Below are 24,115 nucleotides of genomic sequence, written 5' to 3' on the forward strand. Positions count from 1 at the left end.
GAACAGGTTTCTAATCATATTGCTCACGTATCATTTAATTATAAATAAGCAGAAGTAATTCTATTAATTTGGGAGCTTTTTTATGTTTCCATCTCCTAAGGAGCTTTTTTACGTTTCCATCTCTTAAAGGGATAGTAAAAATGTTATTGTTTAAAAAGATAGATAATTCCTTTATTTACCATTCCCCAGCTTTGCATAACCAACAATGTTATAGAAATATACTTTTTATCTCTGTAATTACTTTGTATCTAAACTTCTGCTTACTGCCTCCTAATCTCAGATCTTTTGACAGACTTGCATTTCAGACAATTACTGACTATTAAATAACTCCACATGCCTGAGCACAATGTTATTTATATTAAACACATGAACTAACGCCCTCTAGCTGTGAAAAACTGTGTGATGCATTTAGATAAGAGGCGACCTTCAAGGGCTTAGAAATTAGCATATAAGCCTACCTAGGTTTAGCTTTCAACAAAGAATACCAAGAAAACAAAGCAAATTTGATGATAAAAGTAAATTAGAAAGTTGTTTAACATTACATGCCCTATCTGAATCATGAAAGTTTAATTTGGACTTTACTATTCCTCTAGCAAGAGGAATTACAATATGAATCAAATCTATGTCTAAATCATCATGAGAAAATAAAACAACAACAATATAATACTGGTCTAGAACAATATTACAACTTTTTTTAAGCCAACATATTATTTTATTCCAGAACCTCTTTCATCCGTATTTTTCCAGAAATAAAGGCGTCAAATATATCCTATATATTATCTTCAGATGTGATTATTTTATATTTGTAGAGGATTTAAAATTGAAGACTTGATTGTATTTTCACTTACTAGAGTGTACTATCTTGACTGGAACATTTCAGCGATTAGCGTCAGATTATTTTCTCCTTCTGTTTCTGGGATATACCATTTAAAGATATTAAGTTCCCACTTTTAGATCCTCTAAAACATTAATCTAACTTAGCCCATTGCCATTCCTAGCCATATTTCATAATTAACTCCTTAATGTAATGCCTTACTTGTAAGTATACAAAGAATTCTTTATTCACTAACTTAAATTCATTTTGTAGTTCTTTGAATAAATCTATCCTGTCTATTTATAATCTGAGTGAGAAATTTTAAGCCATGCGTCTTCCATCTAACAAAAACTTCAGATCCTACACCTTCTGTAAACTGTGGGTAACCTACTATTGTAATGAAATTGGAGATACTATAGTAAATACCAATTGTCTCACAAAACTTTAGCCATGCACATATCACATTTTAGATTGTAGTGTATTTTTTAATATCTTGATATAGCACTGATCTCTGTTGATGCTGAAAAGGCCTTTGACTCCATAGTCTGCAATCGTCTATTTTCATCTTTGTCAGCATTCGGGTTTCAAGGGAATTTTTTTAGTCCAACTTGGAAAAGGTACATGACAGGGATGTCTGCTATCCCCATTACTTTTTAATTTAGCGATAGAACCACTTGCTCTAAGAATCAGAAAGGAAATAGACGGAATTAAAGTCGGCAATATAGAGACTAAGATATTAATCTATGCCGATGATCTACTTATTTTTATTAGTGACCTTTCTAAGACTTTACTATCCCTGCATGAAATATTTAACTATTAGTTTTGCAATATCTGGCTATAAAATAAATTTGAATAAGTTGGAAATTATATGTTTGAACAAAACCTTAATCGACCCAGGGGTTAAAATTCCATTTAAATCAGTTAAAATGATAACTTACTTAGGTATAGCCTTTAGTGCCTCACCTATGGAATGATATGCTTTAAATATTAAAGATTTGTTCATAAAACTACAAGGTATGCTGCAAAGTTGGCAAAAATGGCATCTTTCTTTAATTGGGAAAATAAACCTGATTAAGATGATTATGCTTCATAAACTTCTCTATGAATTGCAAAACTTACCTATAGCTCTGTTGGAGAAAGATATAACATTTTTAACACCATGCTACAATCTTTTATGGGGGGGGGGTTTAGGTTGTCCAATTTGAAGCTTACACAACTTACTAAATATGTGGGACTAGCTCTTCCTAATTTAAAGCATTACAACTAGGCTTGCCTATGCAAGTTAGCTTCAGAATGGCTGTTAGACCTAGCATGTAACAATTGTATATTTCTAGAAAGTAAAGTGATAAAGTACAGGAAGAATCCAGATAACTCCAGGGGTAAAAATAAAATTTAACTTTTATTCGAGGTATTAAAAAACAAACATCTTGGTGCAGGCAAGTATAGGCAGTGAAACCCTGACACGTTTCACACTCTTTTTAGAGCTTAATCATAGGTGATTTACAGCACACCACCATCTAGTACTTAAAGCGGACCCAACCAATCAGAACAAATGATATGGGCCTCCCATTTTTTCTTAAAGTGGAAATTGAAAGAATTAAAAACAATATGTGCCGAAAAAGTGATAAAGCCTTACACGTTTAAAGTATTACTATGTTTACACATTAAAGGTGCCCTTTCATTTATTATTTAAAAGCATAACAGGTTACTTGTAACTTTAACTAGTCTGTCGAGATTAATGAATACCTTTTCTTAATATAGGAGTCTGACAGTTGATCATATAACATTTAATTGCTGTGTAATAAGTTGGCAGTTAGTCATTTGATTGTATTTATCTTAAAGGCATTATTATTAATATCATTATTATGTATTAATATTAGTATTATGCTTTAAAATACTAAAGTGACTAAGTAAATATGTTATTTGAAAATACTCCAATGTCATCTGCAGATTACTTTTTTTTCATCTACAAACCTTGAACTTACTAAACCCTTTAGACTTTAAAATTTAATACACTTTTATCTTTTAAAAACTAAAAATAACAGCCCCTTCCCCGACTTTAGAAAAAGAATGCTTGTTTTCCAAGTATTGAAAATATTTTTAGAATTTTTTTATTTTTTTCTTTCGAAACGTTACTGTGTGTGTGTGGTCGATAATGTTAGCTTACAGATATTGATTTGTAGGTAAAACTATCCCACTGGGATCCGTATAAAAATATATTGGCTTGTGGTGGGATTACTTTAAAAAAAAAAATAATTCAATTTAAAAAAGATTTAAAATCAACACTTTATTAAAAGGTTTTAAAAATATATTATTTGAAAATACTCAAAGTGAATCAGCAGATTACTATTTTTCATCTAAAAATCTTAAACTAATCAAAGTCTGTAGATTATAATATTTAATACAATCTTATCTTTAAAAACCTAAAAATAAAAGCCCCTTCCCTTTCTTTAGAAAAAGAATGCAAACTGCAAAACATGTTGATACTGTTCAATGCTTGTTTTTCCAAGTATTTTTTTTCAAAAGTTACTGAGTGTGTGTGTAGTCAGTAATGTTAACTTACAGATATTGATTTGTAAGTAAAATTATGCCACTGGGGTCTCTATAAAGAGATATTGGTGTGTCCAATGTTGTGGTGGGTTTAATAAAAAAAATATTAATTAAATTGTTTTAAAATATTTACAAATCAACTGTTTATTAAAATGTTTTAAAAACTAAGACGTATATTTTACTAACTGTCAGTATCAATACATTAAATGTGTGTAGACTTTTGAAGTTATTTCCAAGTAGTAATGCTTATAACTGCATTAGAGTATAGGCTTAAAGGGATAGGAAAGTCAAAATTAAACTTGCATGATTCAGATAGAGCATGTCATTTTAAGACACTTTTAAATTAACTTCTATTTTCAAATATGCTTCGTTCTCTTAGTATCCCTTGTTAAAAAATGAATACGCACATATCATACACTAGTGGGAGCTGCTGCTAATTGGTGCCTGCACACATTTGTCTCTTGTGATTGGCTAAATAGATATTTTCAGCTTCCTGTCAGTAGTGCAATGCTGTCCCTTCAGCAATGGATAACAAGAGAATTAAGAAAATTTGATAATAGAATTAAATTGGAAAGTTGTTTAAAATTGTATGTTCAATCTGAATCATAAAAGAAAATGTTGGGGTTTACTATCCCTTTAAATGAAGCAATCCTGAAAATGGGAGTGGGAAGTAGTGATGAGAAGGACTGAGAGGCTTAGGTCATAAACTGAGGAAAAGGTGCCTATGAGAGTATGAAATATAATGTGGTGTATTAGTGTGGAGGGATTTGTAGGTGAGTGTTAGAATTTTATATTGTAGAGTCAGCATAGGGGCTGACATAGAGGAGAGGAGCAATAGTGGGGTAAGGTCGTTAAGCCTGGCAGAAGAATTTATGGCAGTCTTTTGAGCGGTAAACCAATTAGAAGGGTGGTGTAGTAGCCAAGATGTGATACAGTGAGTGAGTGATTTTGACTTGAGTGAGGGACTGACAATTTTTGTTCCTCACATGAAGACATTATAGTGGAGTTGTCAATAATGATGGAAATTTATGCTGTTGGATTATTGGTAGAAGGGGTAATCAGTAAAAGTTTGCTCTTGGGTATATAAGATGTAAGTGAGGCAATCTGTGACATGACTTAGCAGGTAGGGGAATCGTGGCGTGGAAATATATATAGATGTTATCAGCTTAGAGAACATATTGGAACCCAAACAATCATATGAGTTTTCCAAGTGAAGTGTATACTGACAAGAGCAGGAGAAAAAAACGGGGCTTGGAGTTACACTGACAGATTGTCGAGAGAATGGTAAGAAGATACTAAAAAAGAAGAATGGTTATAAAGGCAGTCTCACACAGGTCAAACATTAAGAGAATATTGTTTCAGATCGGTGGTCATCAATATTGAAAGCAGCAGAGAGGCCATTGAGAAGAAGTAGTAAGAATTGTCATTTGGCATTGGCAGTGAACATGACATTTACCATTTTAATGAGGGCAGTTTCAGTAGATCATCAAGCAAGGAGCTGAAGAATATAAGGTTTTTAAACCACCTGTAGACTAATTGCTTAAATAATTTAGAGGCAAGAGGGAGACAAGATCAGGCAATAATAAGAGACAGAAGATCAGTGTTACTAGTGTATGTCAGAACTAGGGTGGAAATGTGCCAGTAGTTCAGGAGAGGTTGAATAGATGGGTATGTGCTAGAGTTAGGATGCAAGAGAGGATGGAAATGAAGTTTAATTTAACAGGATCAAGTGGAAAATTTGTGAATTTAGAGGATTACACCTCACCCATTGTCACAAGTGTAAAACAGCTCAAAGTGGCAGTTGAATAAGTATGGAGAGTTATTCTAATTTGAAGGCGGGTATCTTGTTTGTTTGTTTTTTTGATTTTTTTTTACTTGAAAGTAACAGGCGATGTCATTGGCTGTGATGGCATATGATGGAGGAGGGACAGGACAGTGTTAATTGTAGAGATGAGGCATTTGTGGTTAAGGATAAGTATTGGATAAGTAGAAGTATGTTTGGTTAAATAGGGTAATAGCATCAATGGAGATACCCAGCTTAAATGCTTGATTTTCTCCAGAGATTCTCTGCAGTACAAGGTCATTGTTGGCCATAGTGAGTGAATTTGAAGTGCCATGGCTGGGGGTTAGCATTTTTGGAGTAGTGTAGGGTGGCAGTGCAGCTGTGTTCTATGAAGGTGGTAGTGAGTGGCTGCAGTGAACAACAGGCAGTAGTTAAGATATTTGAGAGTAGTCTTTAAGTAGCTTATGAAGCTTGGATGCCCCTGCTGATACTGGCGGAATAAACTGTGCTATTGTAAAAGTGCATGTTAAGTGGTGGTGATCATTTATAGTAAAGGGAGTGTTGGGAAGCTGAGCAGAAATGGGAGAAAACAAAGTTGATAGAGTGGATGTCACAGTGAATTGGATGTGTCTAATAGGAGGGAACACGTTAAAGAAAGTAAATTAGAAGCAGTGGAAGAGAGAGTTGTTCCCATAGGAATGAATAAAGTTGTGTACGATGAGGTATAAAAGTTTGGAAAAAAGTGAGGAAGCCAGACAGCAAAGTGTGCATGAATAAAACGGTATGGTCTAGGTAAATGGTGAATTACTACAGCTCACAGAAAAAGAAAGCAAAAAGCAAACATCCTGAACTTCAATAGAGGTAAAAAGTGGGAGTGGGAATGGTGGGTTGATAAATTGCTGATAATTTGTTAAATGTTTTGGATTAAATGGTATTTGCTTTTGGTTTATTATAATTTTACTGAGGAAGGATTTTAGGTTTTTCTTCCTTCCAGAGTAAAGCAGCATTATCCTTTTTATCTTTTCTGTTTTCCTAATTGGGAAAAATACCCAAGATGGATGTGTCTATTTGGGGAATGTATAAACCCACAATTACTCATGCCAAATATTCTTCAATTGGAGATCCTATGGATAGGTGAGCTGGATGTGGTAGCAACCACCAATAAAAATCCAAAATTCTGAAATTCCACCTTTCCAAGAGGGGATGGGACTACTGCTCTTCTTGCTATTTACCATTTTTTATTTTTGTTTTAAATGGCATTTGCTTTTGGTTTATTATATTTTTACTGAGGAAGGGTTTGAGGTTTTATCTCCCTTCCAGAGATAAGCAACATTATCCTTTTTATCTTTTCTGCTTTCCTAATTGGGAAAAATACCCAAGATGGATGTGGCTATTTGGGAACTGTATAAACTCACAATTACTCATGCCAAATATTCTTCAATTGGAGATCCTATGGATAGGTGACCTGGATGTGGTAGCAACCACCAATAAAAATCCAAAATTCTGAATTTCCAAAAGGGGGTGGGACTACTGCTTTTCTTGCTACTTACCATTTTTTATTTATGCCCTCCGTATGGGATGGAGATGGACTTTTATGCCTCCAGACTATCTTCACATCTGCCATTAAGCATTTTGGGTATCAGACAAGCATATTTATGATAGTGTGTTTTCTATACCTAGAGCTTGCAGTATGTGCATATGTATATATTTATAAAATAATTGTATATCTATTGGACACTGCAGTTGCTTGTTTGTTACTGAGGAGGCTGGGTATTTAGGGTAATTTTTTGATAAGTCTATTTTTTTATTTTTATTGTTTAGACGGTTTGTTGCCCCCCCCCCCCCCCCCCCCAAAGAATACTATTGGTTTCAAGCAAGCATGCTTAAATTTGGTGCCAGTTGATGCTTCTAGCAGAATTCCAACAAATCTGTAACAAGTCTATTTAGAACAATGGCAAGACTAGGTTTGCAATTTCGATATTGCAGATGACGATCAATACTGGAGGGGCTGCAATTCTTTTGGTATTGCAGCATACCATAAGGCAGCTAGGTTAGTAAGTAAACTACCATACGGAGATGGAAACTGTAAGACCAAGTGGAAACATCTAGAGCAAGACTCATGGGGTTACTCCAAGAAGACAATATAGATTCCAAAACATTGTAAAGCAGGCTTAGTTATCGATAATCCTATTATTTGAGCTATTGTTATTTTTCCCTTATATTGCACAAAATCTATAACCTATTCAATTAAAGCACAGGTGGTGTGCCCATTACATAGGTCCTGGGGGCAACACTGAGCTAACAACTAAAGCCAACAATAAAGAGGGTAAATTATATAAGTGTCTAAGGGAAATATCCACCAGATTCCAAGCAGCATAAAGCTCTTTAACCACCCAGTGATGATTCATATATTATCACTATTGATTATCATTTAAATCTTGTTATACTCACTGATACAAGTAGCTAGAAGGATATGCATGTAAGGCCAATCCGATAACACATTGTAAAAGGCCTGTGTTAATAGCCAGTTATAGAATATGTGCTCGGGGCTAAGAGAAGATATCCAGCGAGAGGGAAATAAGCAATAGGGAAGCAAGCCACAGAGAGATTGTGGGTGGTTTGAAATGAAATGAGAATATAGAAAAAAAGGAGAAAATGTGGGTCAAAGACCATTTGCTTGAAGAGAGATAAACTTGCACACTCTTATCAATAATTTATTGATTTATCTCTTATTTAAAATACATGAAAAGGAATTAGATTTTTTTCTTTGAAAGTCCTAACTTTTAATATAGATACAATCTTCTGCTGATGATGAGGTAAGCTATGGGCACATGTGTTAACCAGCTACGTATGCTCCGTGTGGCGACAGTTCCATGTCACAAGATCGATAAGAGTGGTAGGGGGGTGCATGTGCACATGGCCTAGGCCCCATACCAGCAAAGGATATAGTGCATGAAGAACGTTATCATTACCATTTTTGTCAAAACAAATATATTGCAAGCATGATTCTAATTAAATATTAAATGCAGTGGTGGTGGGTGATCTGTTTTTGTTTTTCTTACAGGTGAGCATAAGCTGCATTTCATCCCAGCATTAATTGGACCGTTCTTAGAGGTAACATTAATACCACAGCCAGACTTGCGGAATGTAATGATTCCCATTTTCCACGACATGATGGACTGGGAGCAAAGACGTAGTGGTAACTTTAAACAGGTACTTCAAATTACAGTTCTTTTCCATTGGAAAATATATGAAATATATAGCATGACAATATCATTAGAAATGTGTTTGCAACTATGGATTAAATGTGACTATAATTGGAAGAAGATTCATTTATAAAGATTTTTGTGCATTTAATTGCATTTGACAAATTATCAGATGCAAAGCAAAAGCTAACCAGGGAGAGACAAGGGAATACATATACAAAATGTATTGTTCTGTACGGAGTTTTAAGGCAAGTGACAGTTCCCAGGTGTTAAAAGTCCCCCAGTCATTATTATTTTTACAGCCCCCAGTTTACAATGTCATAAATTAAAAATGTTTAGAAACTAGGCCATGTTTACTTATTCTGTGCTATACTGACAATGATAGAGGTAAATAGGAATTAAATTAGCAAAACCAGCAAAACTATAATATTCTGATTTCCACCAGTTTCCTAGTCAACCCTTGGGATGTGGTAACCTTTCTCAGCTCTCCCTTTTTTAAATAGACGTTAATGCCATTCTATTAAAGGGCAATTTTCAATGCAAAACATGCTAATAAATATTGCTTTAACTATATATATATATATATATATATATATATATATATATATATATATATATATATATATATATATATATTTATATTTATACACACATACACAGTATATATATTTATATATACATATAAAGGGTTTGAAATTTCCAATAGTTCACTAGTCCCAGACAACTTAGAAATTTGACTTTTTCCTATTTTTAACACTGAGTGGGCTAGTAGCTTTTAAGCCCTAAAACCATAGTTATATTTTTTCACCCCTATATACATATATATGTACACACATGCACACTCCAACATGCCCTTAGGAGATAATCCGTACTTAGATGCAAGTCGGTAAGTATTCTTTTGATTGACCAGCAAGGTAGTACACATGGTCTGTCCACACATCAGCATTCATGTAAGCTCCAAGATTTGCACTGGTTTATTTCAAACTGCTGTACAATTGTATACAGGGACTGTAAAGACCCAGGATACTATTGACCTTTATATCCCTTTAAAAGAATAGAACCACTGTTTGAGCCTAGTTCCTCACTGACCTATACTGGATATGATCACCATATTAAAGGAACAGTAAAGTCATAATTAGACATTCAGGATTTAGCCAGAGCATACAATTTTAAACAACTTTCCAATTTACATCTATTATTTAACTTCCGTCTCTTGTAATCCTTTGCCAAAAGGTTTGTCTAGATAAGCTCAGGTGGCTGTATGTGTGTGTGTATATATATATATATATATATATATATATATATTTGAAAAAAATGCCAGCTTGAGGTTTTCGTGTATTTGCTCACAAGTGATGATTGGGTCCCTTTATGAATAATGTGGTGGCCCAATCAGTGCACGGTAATCTAAAATTTAAATAGGACACACAAAGAACAATTAGTAGATTATGTCCGGCACAAACTCATATACGGCTAATTACTCCTCATACTGTGTCACAAAAAAAGAGAGACAGACTCAGATTGCGTTCAAAAGAAAAAAGTTTACATATCTTAAATTAGATACATCTGACAGTCTACTTATATTAGTCAAAAACGCAAACTAGGACTAAGTGCTAAATAATGGGGTACCCCAAAGGCCAATTATTATTTTATTTTTTTTGCATTAATAAGTATTAGCCGATAATAATTGGCCTTTGGGGTACCCCATTATTTAGCACTTAGTCCTAGTTCCCGTTTTTGACTAATATAAGTAGACTGTCAGATGTATCTAATTTAAGATATATAAACTTTTTTCTTTTGAACGCAATCTGGGTCTGTCTCTCTTTTTTGTGACACAGTATGAGGAGTAATTAGCCGTATATGAGTTTGTGCCGGACATAATCTACTAATTGTCCTTTGTGTGTCATATATATATATGAAATTAAAATCCTCAATGTCTCAAAATTAAATCAATGTGAATATTTTCATAGGAAATCAGCACATCTAGGCAAGATTCCCCGCTTGCTTTTTCCCAGAAATACTTAATATACAATGTTACCAATGCACAAGAGAATTCTGGGTAAGATATGCAAATTCTCATTTTTTTTGCTTCAAAATACTGTTTTAACACAGTGATCCTTTTAACAGGCAAGCGGGGAATCTTGCCTAAATGTGCTAATTTCCTATGCAAATATTTACATTGATTTATATATATACCGATTGTATATAGAAACCAGTAGTGCATTGCTGCTCCTTAAACAAATGATACCAAAATAATGAAACAAATTTGATAATAGAAGTAAACTGTAAAGTTGTTTAAAATTGTATGCTCTACCTAAATCATGAAAGAAAAAAATGTGGGTTTCATGTCCCTTTTAAAGATGACAATCAAACCTTGAATCATTTTACCATGATGCTCATTCACAGCATGTTTTGAACCTCAAATTAAGATGATTTTGTGGTGTATTAACCAATTGATTGCAGAATTGTAAAAAAGAAGAGGTCAGTGTCTTTGTTAAACTCTGAGAAAAAAAAAGAATCTCATTGAAAAGTAGACTATATTTATTTTGGCCAAACATTTTTGACACTCCAATACGTTTTCTATTTTCCAGTTCAGAAGCTTGTTAAGTGTTCCAAGTACTTTTGCAGCTCCCACTCGATTTTTCTCCTGCTGTCTCAAACCGTTTCTTTACACCCACCATCATGCTGCTCCATAGGAACATCAATTTGAAACATTGTTTAACGCACACAAAATAAATTACTTTGATTTCTATGCAGTAGCAATGGCATTAACCCTTGGACTGATGCTCTCAGTCTGGGTGATGTATACACCATGGTAAAGATAATACTAAAATAAATAATTTAGATTTGTGTAAATTACTAACCTTCATTAACTTGTATCCCAAGTGTCAGAATGTTTTCTGATTTCTAAATCACTTGAATGTTTAGGTAACTTAAAACGTGAAAAATAGTTCATCCGTCAGACACCAAGAAAAATAAAGAAATAAATTCAGCTAATTTTGAGCAAAATTAAAAAGCATTAGGTTAGAAATATTTTTAATGTTGTTTCATTTTTATAGTCTTTACAAATAATTAAATATTTTCCCTTATCCCTATCCACTGTTAAAGGGACAGTCTACACGTGATTAAATATGACCTTATTTTGTTTGTTGTACTGGAGACACCACGCCACATCCACTGACACCTCATGCTTGTCAAAACATAACTGTTTTTTTATTTAAATACTTTGTTATTCGGCCATAGTAAGATGGCCACACAACTCTTCCCATACAATCAGTGGGCATAACTATGTGTGAGCTGCATCCAATTAAAAGGCCCTCACTTTTAAAATCGATGATGCTGCGCCCATAATTTTGCACTGCTGGGAGCGGTTTCTACTGGACTCAAAGGAATGAGGAAAGCAGGAGGGAGCAGGAGTTGGGCGGCCATATTAGAACGGCCAAATAAGGAAAGTTTCCCTACCGTACTCGATTCACTTGCATGATGTTGCACTGGGTTTTGCATAGTGTACCAGGTACAGCAATTCCTTCAAGGTGTGTGTAGGTATTGTGTAGACTGTCCCTTTAACGGCATTGAATCATTTTACTTAACAGTGGACAATACTTTGTCCTTTTTAAAAGTAGTTATTCCGATAGGAATTGCTAAAACGTGCATTTAAAATCAAGAATGATTTGTAAGTATGTTTACTGCAGTTGATTTTATGCTAGGTCTAAATTAAACTAAAAGCTCCCTGTCTTTTATAGATATGCTATTACTTATGTATTGAAATATAACAACTACATCAGAGAGTTTGACATATTTATCTGATGCTATAACTTTCTAAGCTTGTAAAATTAAAGGGATATAAAACCCAAAATTGTGATTTTATGATTCAAATAGAGAAGACAATTTTAAAAAAATTTCCAATTTACTTCAAATAGCAAATTTTCTTCATTCTTTAGGTATTCTCTGTTAAGGGGACTGTGGGGGCAGTGTAATACTTATAACATGTTATGTTATATCCAAAGTTCACATTAATTACATAATTTAGCATAAATTGATGTAATGATAACTTGTGCAACAAACATTGAAAAATTTAATATTAGCTAATTTTAGCTTTATATTGGCTTAAATGTTAGGTGGGTGGTCAATAAAATCAGCTGGGTAGGGTGCCTATTAAGGGCCAGATTCCGAGTGGAGCAGTATTTATCGCTACCACGCTATTTCTGCTAGAAGTAAGCTTTTTTCGTAGTTCGTGCTTGTATTAGAATTTGAAAGGTAAAAAGTTTTTACTTGCTCACTAGCCCGATGTGTGCAAAAAGCCGAAGTTAGAATATCACAACCACTTTAACATATTTCCCCATAGAAGTCAATGGAGCAAGAAAAGTGGGGGAAAAAAACACCCTGCTCGCGTGTAAACCCAATCGCATATTTTCAAGTATACTATCCCGACATAAAAATATAAATTTATTTCATGTAATTGGCAAGAGTCCATGAGCTAGTGACGTATGGGATATACAATCCTACCAGGAGGGGCAAAGTTTCCCAAACCTCAAAATGCCTATAAATACACCCCTCACCACACCCACAATTCAGTTTTACAAACTTTGCCTCTTATGGAGGTAGTGAAGTAAGTTTGTGCAAAGATTTCTATGTTGATATGCGCTTCTCAGCATTTTGAAGCCTGATTCCTCTCAGAGTACAGTGAATCTGAAAGGGATGTGAAGGGAGTATCACCTATTGAATGCAATGGTTTTCTTCACGGGAGATCTATTTCATAGGTTATCTGTTATCGGTCGTAGAGATTCATCTCCTACCTCCCTTTTCAGATCGACGATATACTCTCATATTCCATTACCTCTACTGATAACTGTTTCAGTACTGGTTTGGCTATCTGCTATATGTGGATGGGTGTCTTTCGGTAAGTATGTTTTCATTACTTAAGGCACTCTCAGCTATGGTTTGGCACTTTATGTATTTATATAAAGTTCTAAATATATGTATTGTACTTATATTATCCATGATTCAGGTTTCAATACATTTCCTTTTGCAGACTGTCTGTTTCATATCTGAGAAATGCATTTTTTAGGAAAATGTATTTCTTACCTGGGATATAGTCTTTTCTCAATTGACTGTCATTTTAAATTCGCGGGCAGAATTAGGCTTGCGAGGGTGCGAAATGCCAAAGTATATTGCGTCTTTTTCGGTGTGGAGTTACGTTCGATGACGCAAATTTGTAATTTCTGGCGTCTTTGTCGACGCCGAGTCCTTTCACAAGGTTGCGTCTTCAATGACGCGGGCGTGCCATTTCCGGATGTTTTTAGCGCCAAAAAATGTTCTCTGTTTCTGCATCATACTTGCCGCTAAATATTTTCATTATTTTAAACCCCATTCCTATATGCCTCTTGCCTTTTTTCTCTATCAGAAGGCTATGCTGTTTGCATTTTTTCCCATTCCTGAAACTCCCATATAAGGAAATTGATAATTTTGCTTTATATGTTGTTTTTTCTCTTACATTTGCAAGATGTCTCAATCTGATCCTATCTCAGAAATCACTGTTGGAACCCTGCTGACTGATAACAGTTCTACCAAAGCTAAGTACATTTGTTGTAATCTTGTGGAGATTATATCTCCAGCTGTAGTTTGTGATAAATTGTCATGATAAACTTTTACATGTAGAGAATGTGTCCATCAGTAATAGTACATTGCCTGTTGCTGTTCCTTTAACATCTAATGTACAAGATATACCTGTGAATTTATAAGCATTTATTGCTGATTCTATTCAGAAGGCTTTGTCTGCCATTCCGCCTTCTAATAAATGTAAAGGCCTTTTAAAACTTCTCATAAAGTTGATAAAATTTCAAATGACCGACAACATACTAAATTATCCTCCTCTGATGAGGATCTGATTCAGAAGATCCTTCCTCAGATATTGACACTGGCAAATCTACTTATTTATTTAAAATGGAGTACATTCATTCTTTGTTAAAAAAGTGTTGATTATATTGGATATTGAGGAGACTAGTCCTCTTGATCTAAAAACTAGTAAGCGTTTAAATTCTGTTTATAAACCTCCTGTGGTTATTCCAGAGGTTTTTTCAGTTCCTGATTTTAAGGAATGGAATAGGCCTGGTATTTCTTTTATTCCTTCTTTAAAGGTTTTTTTTTTAAAAATAGAAGAATTGTATCCTTTGCCAGCAGTTACAGTGGAATTTTGGGAAAAGATCCCCAAAGTTGATGGGGCTATCTCTACTCTTGCTTAGCGTACCACTATTCCTATGGAAGATAGTACTTCTTTTTTAAGATCCTTTAGATAGGAAACTTGAATCTTATCTAAAGAAAGCCTATTTATATTTGGGTCATCTTCTCAGGCCTGCATTTTCTTTGGCTGATGTTGCAGCTGTATCAACTTTTTGGTTGGAAAATTAGAGCAACAAGAATTGGATTATGATTTGTCTAGCATTGTTCGCTTGCTTCAACATGCTAATCAGTTTATTTGTGCTGCCATTTTTTCATCAAAATTGATGTTAAATCTATGTCTTTAGCTATTTTAGCTAGAAGTATTTTGTGGCATAAATCTTGAATACTGACTTGTCTTCGAAGTCTAGATTGCTATCTCTTGCTTTCCAAGGTAACAAGTTATTTGGTTCTCAGTTGATTTTCATTATCTCAACTGTCACTGGGGGAAGGGAGTTTTTTGCTTTAGGATAAGACTTAAGGGTAAATCTAAAGCTTCTAACCGTTTTCGTTCTTTTTGACTAAATAAGGAACAGACATTTTCTTCAAATTGGATTAAATCCAAGCCTTTTAAGGAACAAAAAGCCAGCCCCTAAGTCTGCATGTAGGTGCGTCCCTCATTCCAGCTCATCTGGTAGGGGGCAGATTAAGATTTCTTAGGGGTACCAAATAGGATTCAGAGTAAGACCTGTGAGAAGATATTTTTTCTCTTGCATTCCAGCTAATCCATTAAAGGCTCAGGCTTTCCTGAAGTGCGTTTCAGACCTGGAGTTTCAGGGGTAATCATGCCAGTTCTGTTTCAGGAACAGGGTTTGGGGTTTTATACAAATCTATTAATTGTCCCAAAGAAAGAAAATTCATTCAGGCCAGTTCTGTATCTGAAATGTTTTTGAATCATTATGTAAGAGTACCAACTTTCAAAATGGTGATTATAAGGAATATTCTGCCTTTTGTTCTGTAAGGGCATTATATGTCCACCATAGACTTACAGAGTGCATATCTTCATATTCTGATTCATCCAGTTCATATTTTCAGTTTCTGAGATTCTCTTTTCTAGACAAGCTTTACCAATTTGTCGCTCTTCCTTTTGTAAGGTTCTTGGTGCCCTACTCTCTGTAATCAGAGAGCGGGATATTACAGCGTTTCCTTATTTGGACAATTTCTTTATATTCTGCAGAATCTTACACAAATCAACTAGTGTTGTTTCTTCTAAAACATAGTTGGAGGATTAATTTACTAAAAAGTTCTTTGATTCCTCAGACAAGGGTCACCTTTTTAGGTTTACAGATAGATTCAGTGTCCATGACTCTGTCTCTAACAGACAAGAGACGTTTTGCATTTGTTGCAGCCTGTCGGAACCTTCAGTCTCAGTCATACCCTTCAGTAGCTATATGCATGGAAGTTTTAGATCTCATGACTGCAGCATTGGACGCAATCCCCTTTTGCTCATTTTCATATGAGACCTCACCAGCTTTGTGTGCTAAACCAATGGTGCAGGTTTTTTTCAAGGATATTACAATTTATATCCTTAAATCCTAATGTTTGACTATCTCTGACCTGGTGGTTAAATCAACATCGTATAGTTCTAGGGGCCTCTTTTGTTCGTCCAACCTGGACTGTGATCTCAACAGATGCGAGTCTTTCAAATTGGGGAGTTGTTTGGGGATCTCTGACTGTGCAAGTGGTTTGGAAATCTCAAGAGTCGAGATTACCAATCAATATTTTGGAACTCCGTTCGATTTTCAGGGCTCTTTAGATTTGGACTCTGTTGAAGAGAGAACCGTTAATTTGTTTTCAGACAGACAATATCACAACTGTAGCATTTGTCAATCATCAGGATGGGACTCATAGTCCTTAACCTATGAAAGATGTATCCCGGATACTTGCTTGGGCGGATTCCAGCTCCTGTCTAATTTCTGTGGTTCATATCCCAGGTATAGACAATTGGGAAGCAGATTATTTCAGCCGTCAGACTTTACATCTGGGAGAGTAGTCCATCCATCCAGATGTGTTTTCTCAGGTTGTTCAGATGTGGGGTCTTTAAGAAATAGGTCTGATGGCTTCTCATCTAAACAAGAAACTTCCCAGGTACCTGTCCAGGTCCAGGGATCCTCAGGCGGAAGCAGTAGATGCGTTGACACTTCCTTAGTGTTATCAACCTGCTTATATTTTTCCCGCCTTTAGTTTTTCTTCCAAGAGTGATCTTCAAAATCATCATGGAGCAATCGTTTATGCTGCTGGTGGCTCCAGCAGGGCCTCACAGGTTTTAGTATGCGGATCTTGTTCGGATGTCCAGTTGCCAACCTTGGCCACTTCCATTAAGGCCGGACCTTCTGTTTCAAGGTCCGTTTTTTTTTCCCATCAGGATTTCAAATCTTTAATTCTGAGGGTATGGAAATTGAACACTTAGTGATTAGTCATAGAGGTTTCTCTGACTTTGTGATTAATACTATGTTGCAGGCTCGTTAATCTGTTTCTAGAAAGATTATCGAGTTTGGAAGACTTACATTTCATGGTGTTTCTCTCATAAATTCTCTTGGCATTCTTTTAGAATTCCTAGAATTTTACAGTTTCTTCAGGATAGTTTGGCTAAGGGTTTGTCTACAAGATCCTTGAAGGGACAAATCTCTGCTCTTTCTGTTTTATTTCACAGGAAGATTGCTAAGCTTCCTGATATTCACTTTTTTTGTTCAGGCTTTGGTTCATATCAAGCCTGTCAATAAATCAAGCTCTCCTTCTTGGAGATTTAATTTGGTTTTAAAGGCTTTGCAGGCTCCTCCATTTGAGCCTATGCATGCTTTTGACATTTAAATACTTTCTTGGAAAGTGTTGTTTCTTTTGGCCATCTCTTCTGCTAGAAGAGTTTCTAAATTATTTGCTCTCTCTTGTGTATCTCCTTTCTGATTTTTCATCAGGATAAGGCAGTTTTGCGGACTTCATTTTAATTCTTATCTAAGGTTGTGAATTCTTACAACATTAATAGAGAAATTGTTGTCCTTTCCTTGTGTCCTAATCCTAAGAATTCTTTGGAGAGATCCTTACATTCTTTGGATGTGGTGAGAGCTCTGCAATATTATGTTGAAGCTACTTAAGATTTCAAGAAGACTTCTAGTCTATTTGTTATCATTTCTGGTTCCAGGAAAGGTCAGAAGACTTCTGCCGTTTCTTTGGCATCATGGTTAAAGCTTTTGACTCATCACGCTTATTTAGAGCCAGCTCAGGCCCCACCTCAGAGAATTACAGCTCATTCTACTAGGTCCGTCTCCACTTTGTGGGCTTTTAAGAATGATGCTTCAGTTGATCAGATTTGCAAAGCAGCAACTTGGTCTTCTTTGCATGGATTTACAAAATTCTACCATTTTGATGTATTTGCTTCTTCGAAAGCAGTTTTTGGTAGAAAAGTTCTTCAGGCAGCTGTTTCAGTTTGATTCTTCTGCTTATGATTTAAGTTTTTCCTTTAATTTATGAGAATAAACTTATATTTGGGTTGTGGATTAATTTTTTTCAGCGAAATGGCTGTTTTTATTTTATCCCTCCCTCTCTAGCGACTCTTGCGTGGAGTGCCACTTCTTGGGTATTGCTATCCCATACGTCACTAGCTCATGGACTCTTGCCAATTACATGAAAGAAAACATAATTTATGTAAGAACTTACCTGATATATTCATTTCTTTCATATTGGCAAGAGTCCATGAGGCCCACCCTTTTTATGGTGGTTATGATTTTTTGTATAAAGCACAATTATTTCCAAATTCCTTTTTTAATGCTTTTTACTCCTTTCTTTTCTCTTGTAAGATGTATCAAGTCCACGGATTCATCCATACTTGTGGCATATTCTCCTTCCTTACAGGAAGTGGCAAAGAGAGCACCCACAGCAGAGCTGTCTATATAGCTACTCCCTTAGCTCCACCCCCAGTCATTCTCTTTGCCTACTCTAAGTACTAGGAAGGGTAAAGTGAGTGTGGTGACAAAAATGTTAGTTTTTTTTTTTCTCAAGCGAAAGTTTGTTATTTTAAATGGTACCGGTGTGTACTATTTACTCTCTGGCAGAAAAGGGATGAAGATTTCTGCAAGGAGGATGATGATCTTAGCACTTTGTAACTAAGATCCACTGCAGTTCTCACAAAGGCTGAGGAGTACAGGAAAACTACAGTTGGGGGAACGGTTTGCATGCTAAGCTGCATTGAGGTATGTTCAGTCAATTTTTTTCTAGAAAGACTGTGATAATTCTAGAAAAGGCTGGCAATATCCCCATGAGGGAAGGGTAAGCTGTATTCAGACACTTAGTAGGAATCCCAGCTTGCATAAAGGGCTCATTGGTTACTGGTGACACTGATAGGAAAAAATGTTTTTTTTATTGAAAAAATAATGTTTTTTGAGGGACTTTAAGGGGTCATTGTGGCTTATTTAAGGGTTATTAACCCACATGGCTACTTTAGAAACACTTTGGTGTGTTTCTTTTAGGCCCCACTAACATCAAATGAGGTGGGAGGGGCCTATTTTCACGCCTCAGTTGCGCAGTTTGTTTTACTCAGAAGACATCCAACTGCTTTTCCAGAGGGTCCTGCTGTGTTTGAGGGCCTAAAAGAAGCTTTTTCCCCACAAATCTATCCTAAAGGGCAGGTAGGCGCCACAGCAGAGCTGTGGCAAGGTGCTGAACGTTTCTTTTACCAGTTTTTGACGTTTTGTCAATCCGGTTTTTACATTAAGGGGTTAATCGTTTATTTGTCTGGCTGTGCAAACGTACTAAGGCTTTATGATACTTCTGTAAAAATTTCATAAAGTTTACTGCTTTTTTACACTGTTTTGCAGAGTTTGGGCATCTTTTTTTTCTCTTAAAGGCACAGTACCGTTTTTTTCCAAGTATTATTTACTTTGAATAAAGTGTTTTCCAAGCTTGCTTGTTTCATTACTAGCCTGTTTAACATGTCTGACATCAAGGAACATCCTTGTTCAATGTGTTTAGAAGCCATTGTGGAACCCCCTCTTAGAATGTGTCCCACTTGCACTGATATGTCTATAAATTATAAAGAGCATATTTTAGCACTTAAAAATATAGCAATAGATGATTCTCAGACAGAAGGAAATGAGGGTTTGCCATCTAGCTCTCCCCAAGTGTCACAACCAGTAACGCCCGCACAAGTGACGCCAAGTACCTCTAGTGCATCAACTTAATTTACTTTACAAGACATGGCCACAGTTATGAATACAATCCTCACAGAGGTTTTATCTAAACTGCCTGGTTTACAAGGAAAGCACGACAGCTCTGGGTTAAGAACAAATGCTGAGCCGTCTGACGCATTAGTAGCCGTATCCGATATACCCTCACAATGTTCTGAAGTAGGGGTAAGGGATTTGTTATCTGAGGGAGAGATTTCTGATTCAGGAAAGACGCTCCCTCAGACAGATTCTGATATGACGGCCTTTAAATTTAAGCTTGAACACCTCCGCTTGTTGCTCAGGGAGGTATTAGCGATGATTGTGACCCTATAGTGGTCCCAGAGAAATTGTGTAAAATGGACAAATACTTAGAGGTTCCTGTTTACACTGATGTTTTTCCAGTCCCTAAGAGGATTGCAAATATTGTTACTAAGCAGTAGGATAGACCAGGTATACCGTTCGCTCCCCCTCCTGTCTTTAAGAAAATGTTTCCCATATCTGACACCATGCGGGACTCGTGGCAGGCGGTTCCTAAGGTGGAGGGAGCTATTTCTACTCTCGCTAAGCGTACAACTATACCTATCGAAGACAGTTGTGCTTTCAAAGATCCTATGGATAAAAAAATTAGAGGGTCTCCTGAAGAAAATTTTTGTTCATCAAGGTTTTCTTCTCCAACCTATTGCATGCATTGTTCCTGTAACTACTGCAGCTGCTTTCTGGTTCGAGGCTCTAGAAGAGGCTCTTCAGATGGAGACTCCATTAGAGGATATTATGGATAGAATTAAGTCCCTTAAGTTGGCTAATTCTTTCATTACAGATGCCACTTTCCAATTGGCTAAATTAGCGGCAAAGAATTGCCATTTTAGCACGCAGGGCGTTATCACTTAAGTCCTGGTCTGCTGATGTGTCATCAAAATCTAAACTTTTGAACATCCCTTTCAAAGGAAAGACCCTATTCGGGTCTGAACTGAAAGAGATTATTTCAGACATCACTGGAGGGAAAGGCCATGCCCTCCCTCAGGATAAAACAAAAATAAGGACCAAACAAAATAAATTTCGTTCCTTTCGGACTTCAAGGGTGGTCCCGCTTCAGCTTCCCCTGCTGCAAAGCAAGAGGGGAATTTTGCCCAATCAAAGTCAGTCTGGAGATCCGGGGGAGTGGGAGCTCCATCCGGAGGTATTTGCCCAGCTGACTCAGCTATGGGGCTCACCAGAATTGGATCTGATGGCGTCCCGTCAGAATGCCAAGCTTCCTTGTTACAGGTCCAGGTCCCGGTATCCCTGGCGGTACTGATAGATGCTCTAGCAGTGCCCTGGTCCTTCAATCTGGCCTATGAATTTCCACCGTTTCCTCTCCTCCCACGTCTAGTTGCCAGAATCAAGCAGGAGAGAGCTTCGGTAATTCTGATAGCACCTGCGTGGCCACGCAGGACTTGGTATGCAGACCTAGTGGACATGTCATCTGTTCAACCGTGGACTCTGCCAATGAGGCAGGACCTTCTAATCCACGGTCCATTCAAGCATCCAAATCTAATTTCTCTGCGTCTGACTGCTTGGAGATTGAACGCCTGATTCTATCAAAGCGTGGTTTCTCTGAGTCGGTCATTGATACCCTGATTCCAGCTAGAAAGCCTGTCACCAGGAAAATCTATCATAAGATTTGGCGCAAATATCTTTATTGTTGTGAATCCAAGGGTTACTCATGGAGTAAGATTAGGATTCCTAGAATATTGTCTTTTCTCCAAGAAGGATTGGAGAAGGGATTATCAGCTTGTTCCTTAAAAGGATAGATATCTGCTTTGTCTATTCTTTTACACAAACGTCTGGCAGATGTCCCAGACGTTCAAGCGTTTAGTCAGGCTTTAGTCAGGATCAAGCCTGTATTTAAACCCGTTGCTCCGCCATGGAGCCTAAACTTAGTTCTTAAAGTTCTTCAAGGGGTTCCGTTTGAACCTATGCATTCCATAGATATTAAGCTTCTATCTTGGAAAGTTTTGTTTTTAGTAGCTATCTCTTCGGCTCGAAGGATTTCTGAGTTATCTGCTTTACAGTGTGACTCACCTTACCTGGTTTTTCATGCAGATAAGGTAGTTTTGCGTACCAAACCTGGATTCCTTCCTAAGGTTGTTTCTAATAGGAATATCAATGAGGAAAATGTTGTTCCTTCACTGTGTCCTAATCCTTCATCAAAGAAGGAACGTCTGTTGCACAATCTTGATGTGGTTCGTGCTTTAAAGTTCTACTTACAAGCAACTAAAGATTTCCGTCAAACATCTTCTTTGTTTGTTGTTTATTCTGGTAAACGGAGAGGTCAAAAGGCTACGGCTACCTCCCTTTCTTTTTGGCTGAAAAGCATCATCCGTTTGGCTTATGAGACTGCTGGCCAGCAGCCTCCTGAAAGAATTACTGCTCGTTCTACTAGAGCAGTGGCTTCCACATGGGCTTTTAAAAATGAGGCTTCTGTTGAACAGATTTGTAAGGCGGCGACTTGGTCTTCGCTTCATACTTTTTCCAAATTTTACAAATTCGATACTTTTTCTTCTTCGGAGGCTATTTTTGGGAGTTCTACAAGCATTGGTACCTTCCGTTTAAGGTACCTGTCTTGTCCCTCCCTTCATCCGTGTCCTAAAGCGTTGGTATTGGTATCCCACAAGTATGGATAAATCCGTGGACTCGATACATCTTACAAGAGAAAACAGAATTTATGCTTACCTGATAAATTTCTTTCTCTTGTGATGTATCGAGTCCACGGCCCGCCCTGTTTATTTAAGACAGGTAGTATATTTTTATTTAAAAAACTTCAGTCACCTCTGCACCCTATAGTTTCTCCTTTTTCTTCCTAGCCTTCGGTCTAATGACTGGGGGGTGGAGCTAAGGGAGGAGCTATATAGACAGCTCTCCTGTGGGTGCTCTCTTTGCCACATCCTGTAAGGAAGGAGAATATCCCACAAGTATGGATGAATCCGTGGACTTGATACATCACAAGAGAAAGACATTTATCAGGTAAGCATAAATTCTGTTTTTCACCCCACTCCTTGGCTATTCGTTAAACTGAATTGTGGGTGTGGTGAGGGGTGTATTTATAGGCATTTTAAGGTTTGGGAAACTTTGCCCCTCCTGGTAGGATTGTATATCCCATACGTCACTAGCTCATGGACTCTTGCCAATATGAAAGAAATGAATTTATCAGGTAAGTTCTTACATAAATTATGTTATTTTACATTCCAATGTTCTTCACATAGAGGAATATGTCCTATTTATTCACAAATACATATTTCTACATAGATCTATACATATATATAGATAGATAATTATATAAAGGTAACTAACCCAACGCATGTTAACTTCAATTGTGCTCAAGCGTTCACGTTTAGTTTCAACTTGTAATTCGAGCCGAACAGCCGATGCGTGCAAACAGCCGCGATAAACCCCTTATCTCACACGTGTAACTGTTACCACGCCACTCTTAATCTTGCCCTATGTCAATTAGCATACATTTGCATAATTAATTAGACTGCTTAAAGGGTCAGTCTACTCCAGAATTGTTATTGTTTAAAAATATATATAATCTCTTTATTATCCATTATCCAGTGTTGCATATCCAACATAGTTATATTGATATAATTTTTACCTCTGTGATTACCTTGTATCAAAGCCTTTGCAGCCTGCCCTCTTATTACAGTTCTTTTGACAGACTTGCATTTTAGCCAATCAGTACATTCTCATAAGAAACTCCACTGGTGTGAGCACAATGTGATCTATATGGCACATATGAACTAACGCCCTCTAGCTGGGAAAAACTGTCAAATGCATTCAGATAAGAGGCGGCCTTCAAGGGCTTAGAAATTATCATATGATCCTACCTAGATTTAGCTTTCAATTAAGAATACTAAGAGAACAAAGCAAATTTGATGATAAAAGTAAATTAGAAAATTACATGCCCTATCTGAATCATGAAAGTTTAAGCTTGACTAGACTGTCCCTTTAATACAAACTAAAGCTATTATGATTTAATGTAAATGGTTATTTGTTCAGAATTATATTCCAACACACACATAAGGAGTTTCAGAATGATAATGATAACATAATTTATGTAAGAACTTACCTGATAAATTCATTTCTTTCATATTAGCAAGAGTCCATGAGCTAGTGACGTATGGGATATACATTCCTACCAGGAGGGGCAAAGTTTCCCAAACCTCAAAATGCCTATAAATACACCCCTCACCACACCCACAAATCAGTTTAACGAATAGCCAAGAAGTGGGGTGATAAGAAAAAAGTGCGAAGCATAAATATAAGGAATTGGAATAATTGTGCTTTATACAAAAAAATCATAACCACCACAAAAAAGGGTGGGCTTCATGGACTCTTGCTAATATGAAAGAAA

The 24,115-nt window shown here is 36.4% G+C and overlaps 1 protein-coding gene across 1 annotated transcript in view; it reads left to right on the top strand.

The window, feature by feature from the left end:
* The window catches only part of DOCK4 (dedicator of cytokinesis 4), a gene marked incomplete at its 5' end in the record, with an annotated part of 608,904 nt that overhangs the window by 304,502 nt on the left and 280,287 nt on the right, over positions 1–24,115 (top strand). The window contains 1 exon segment of the mRNA XM_053716722.1: positions 8,212–8,360. Coding sequence (XP_053572697.1) covers positions 8,212–8,360 — 149 coding nt within the window.

This window comes from Bombina bombina, chromosome 6, assembly GCF_027579735.1.
Source record: "Bombina bombina isolate aBomBom1 chromosome 6, aBomBom1.pri, whole genome shotgun sequence".
NCBI lineage: Eukaryota > Metazoa > Chordata > Amphibia > Anura > Bombinatoridae > Bombina > Bombina bombina.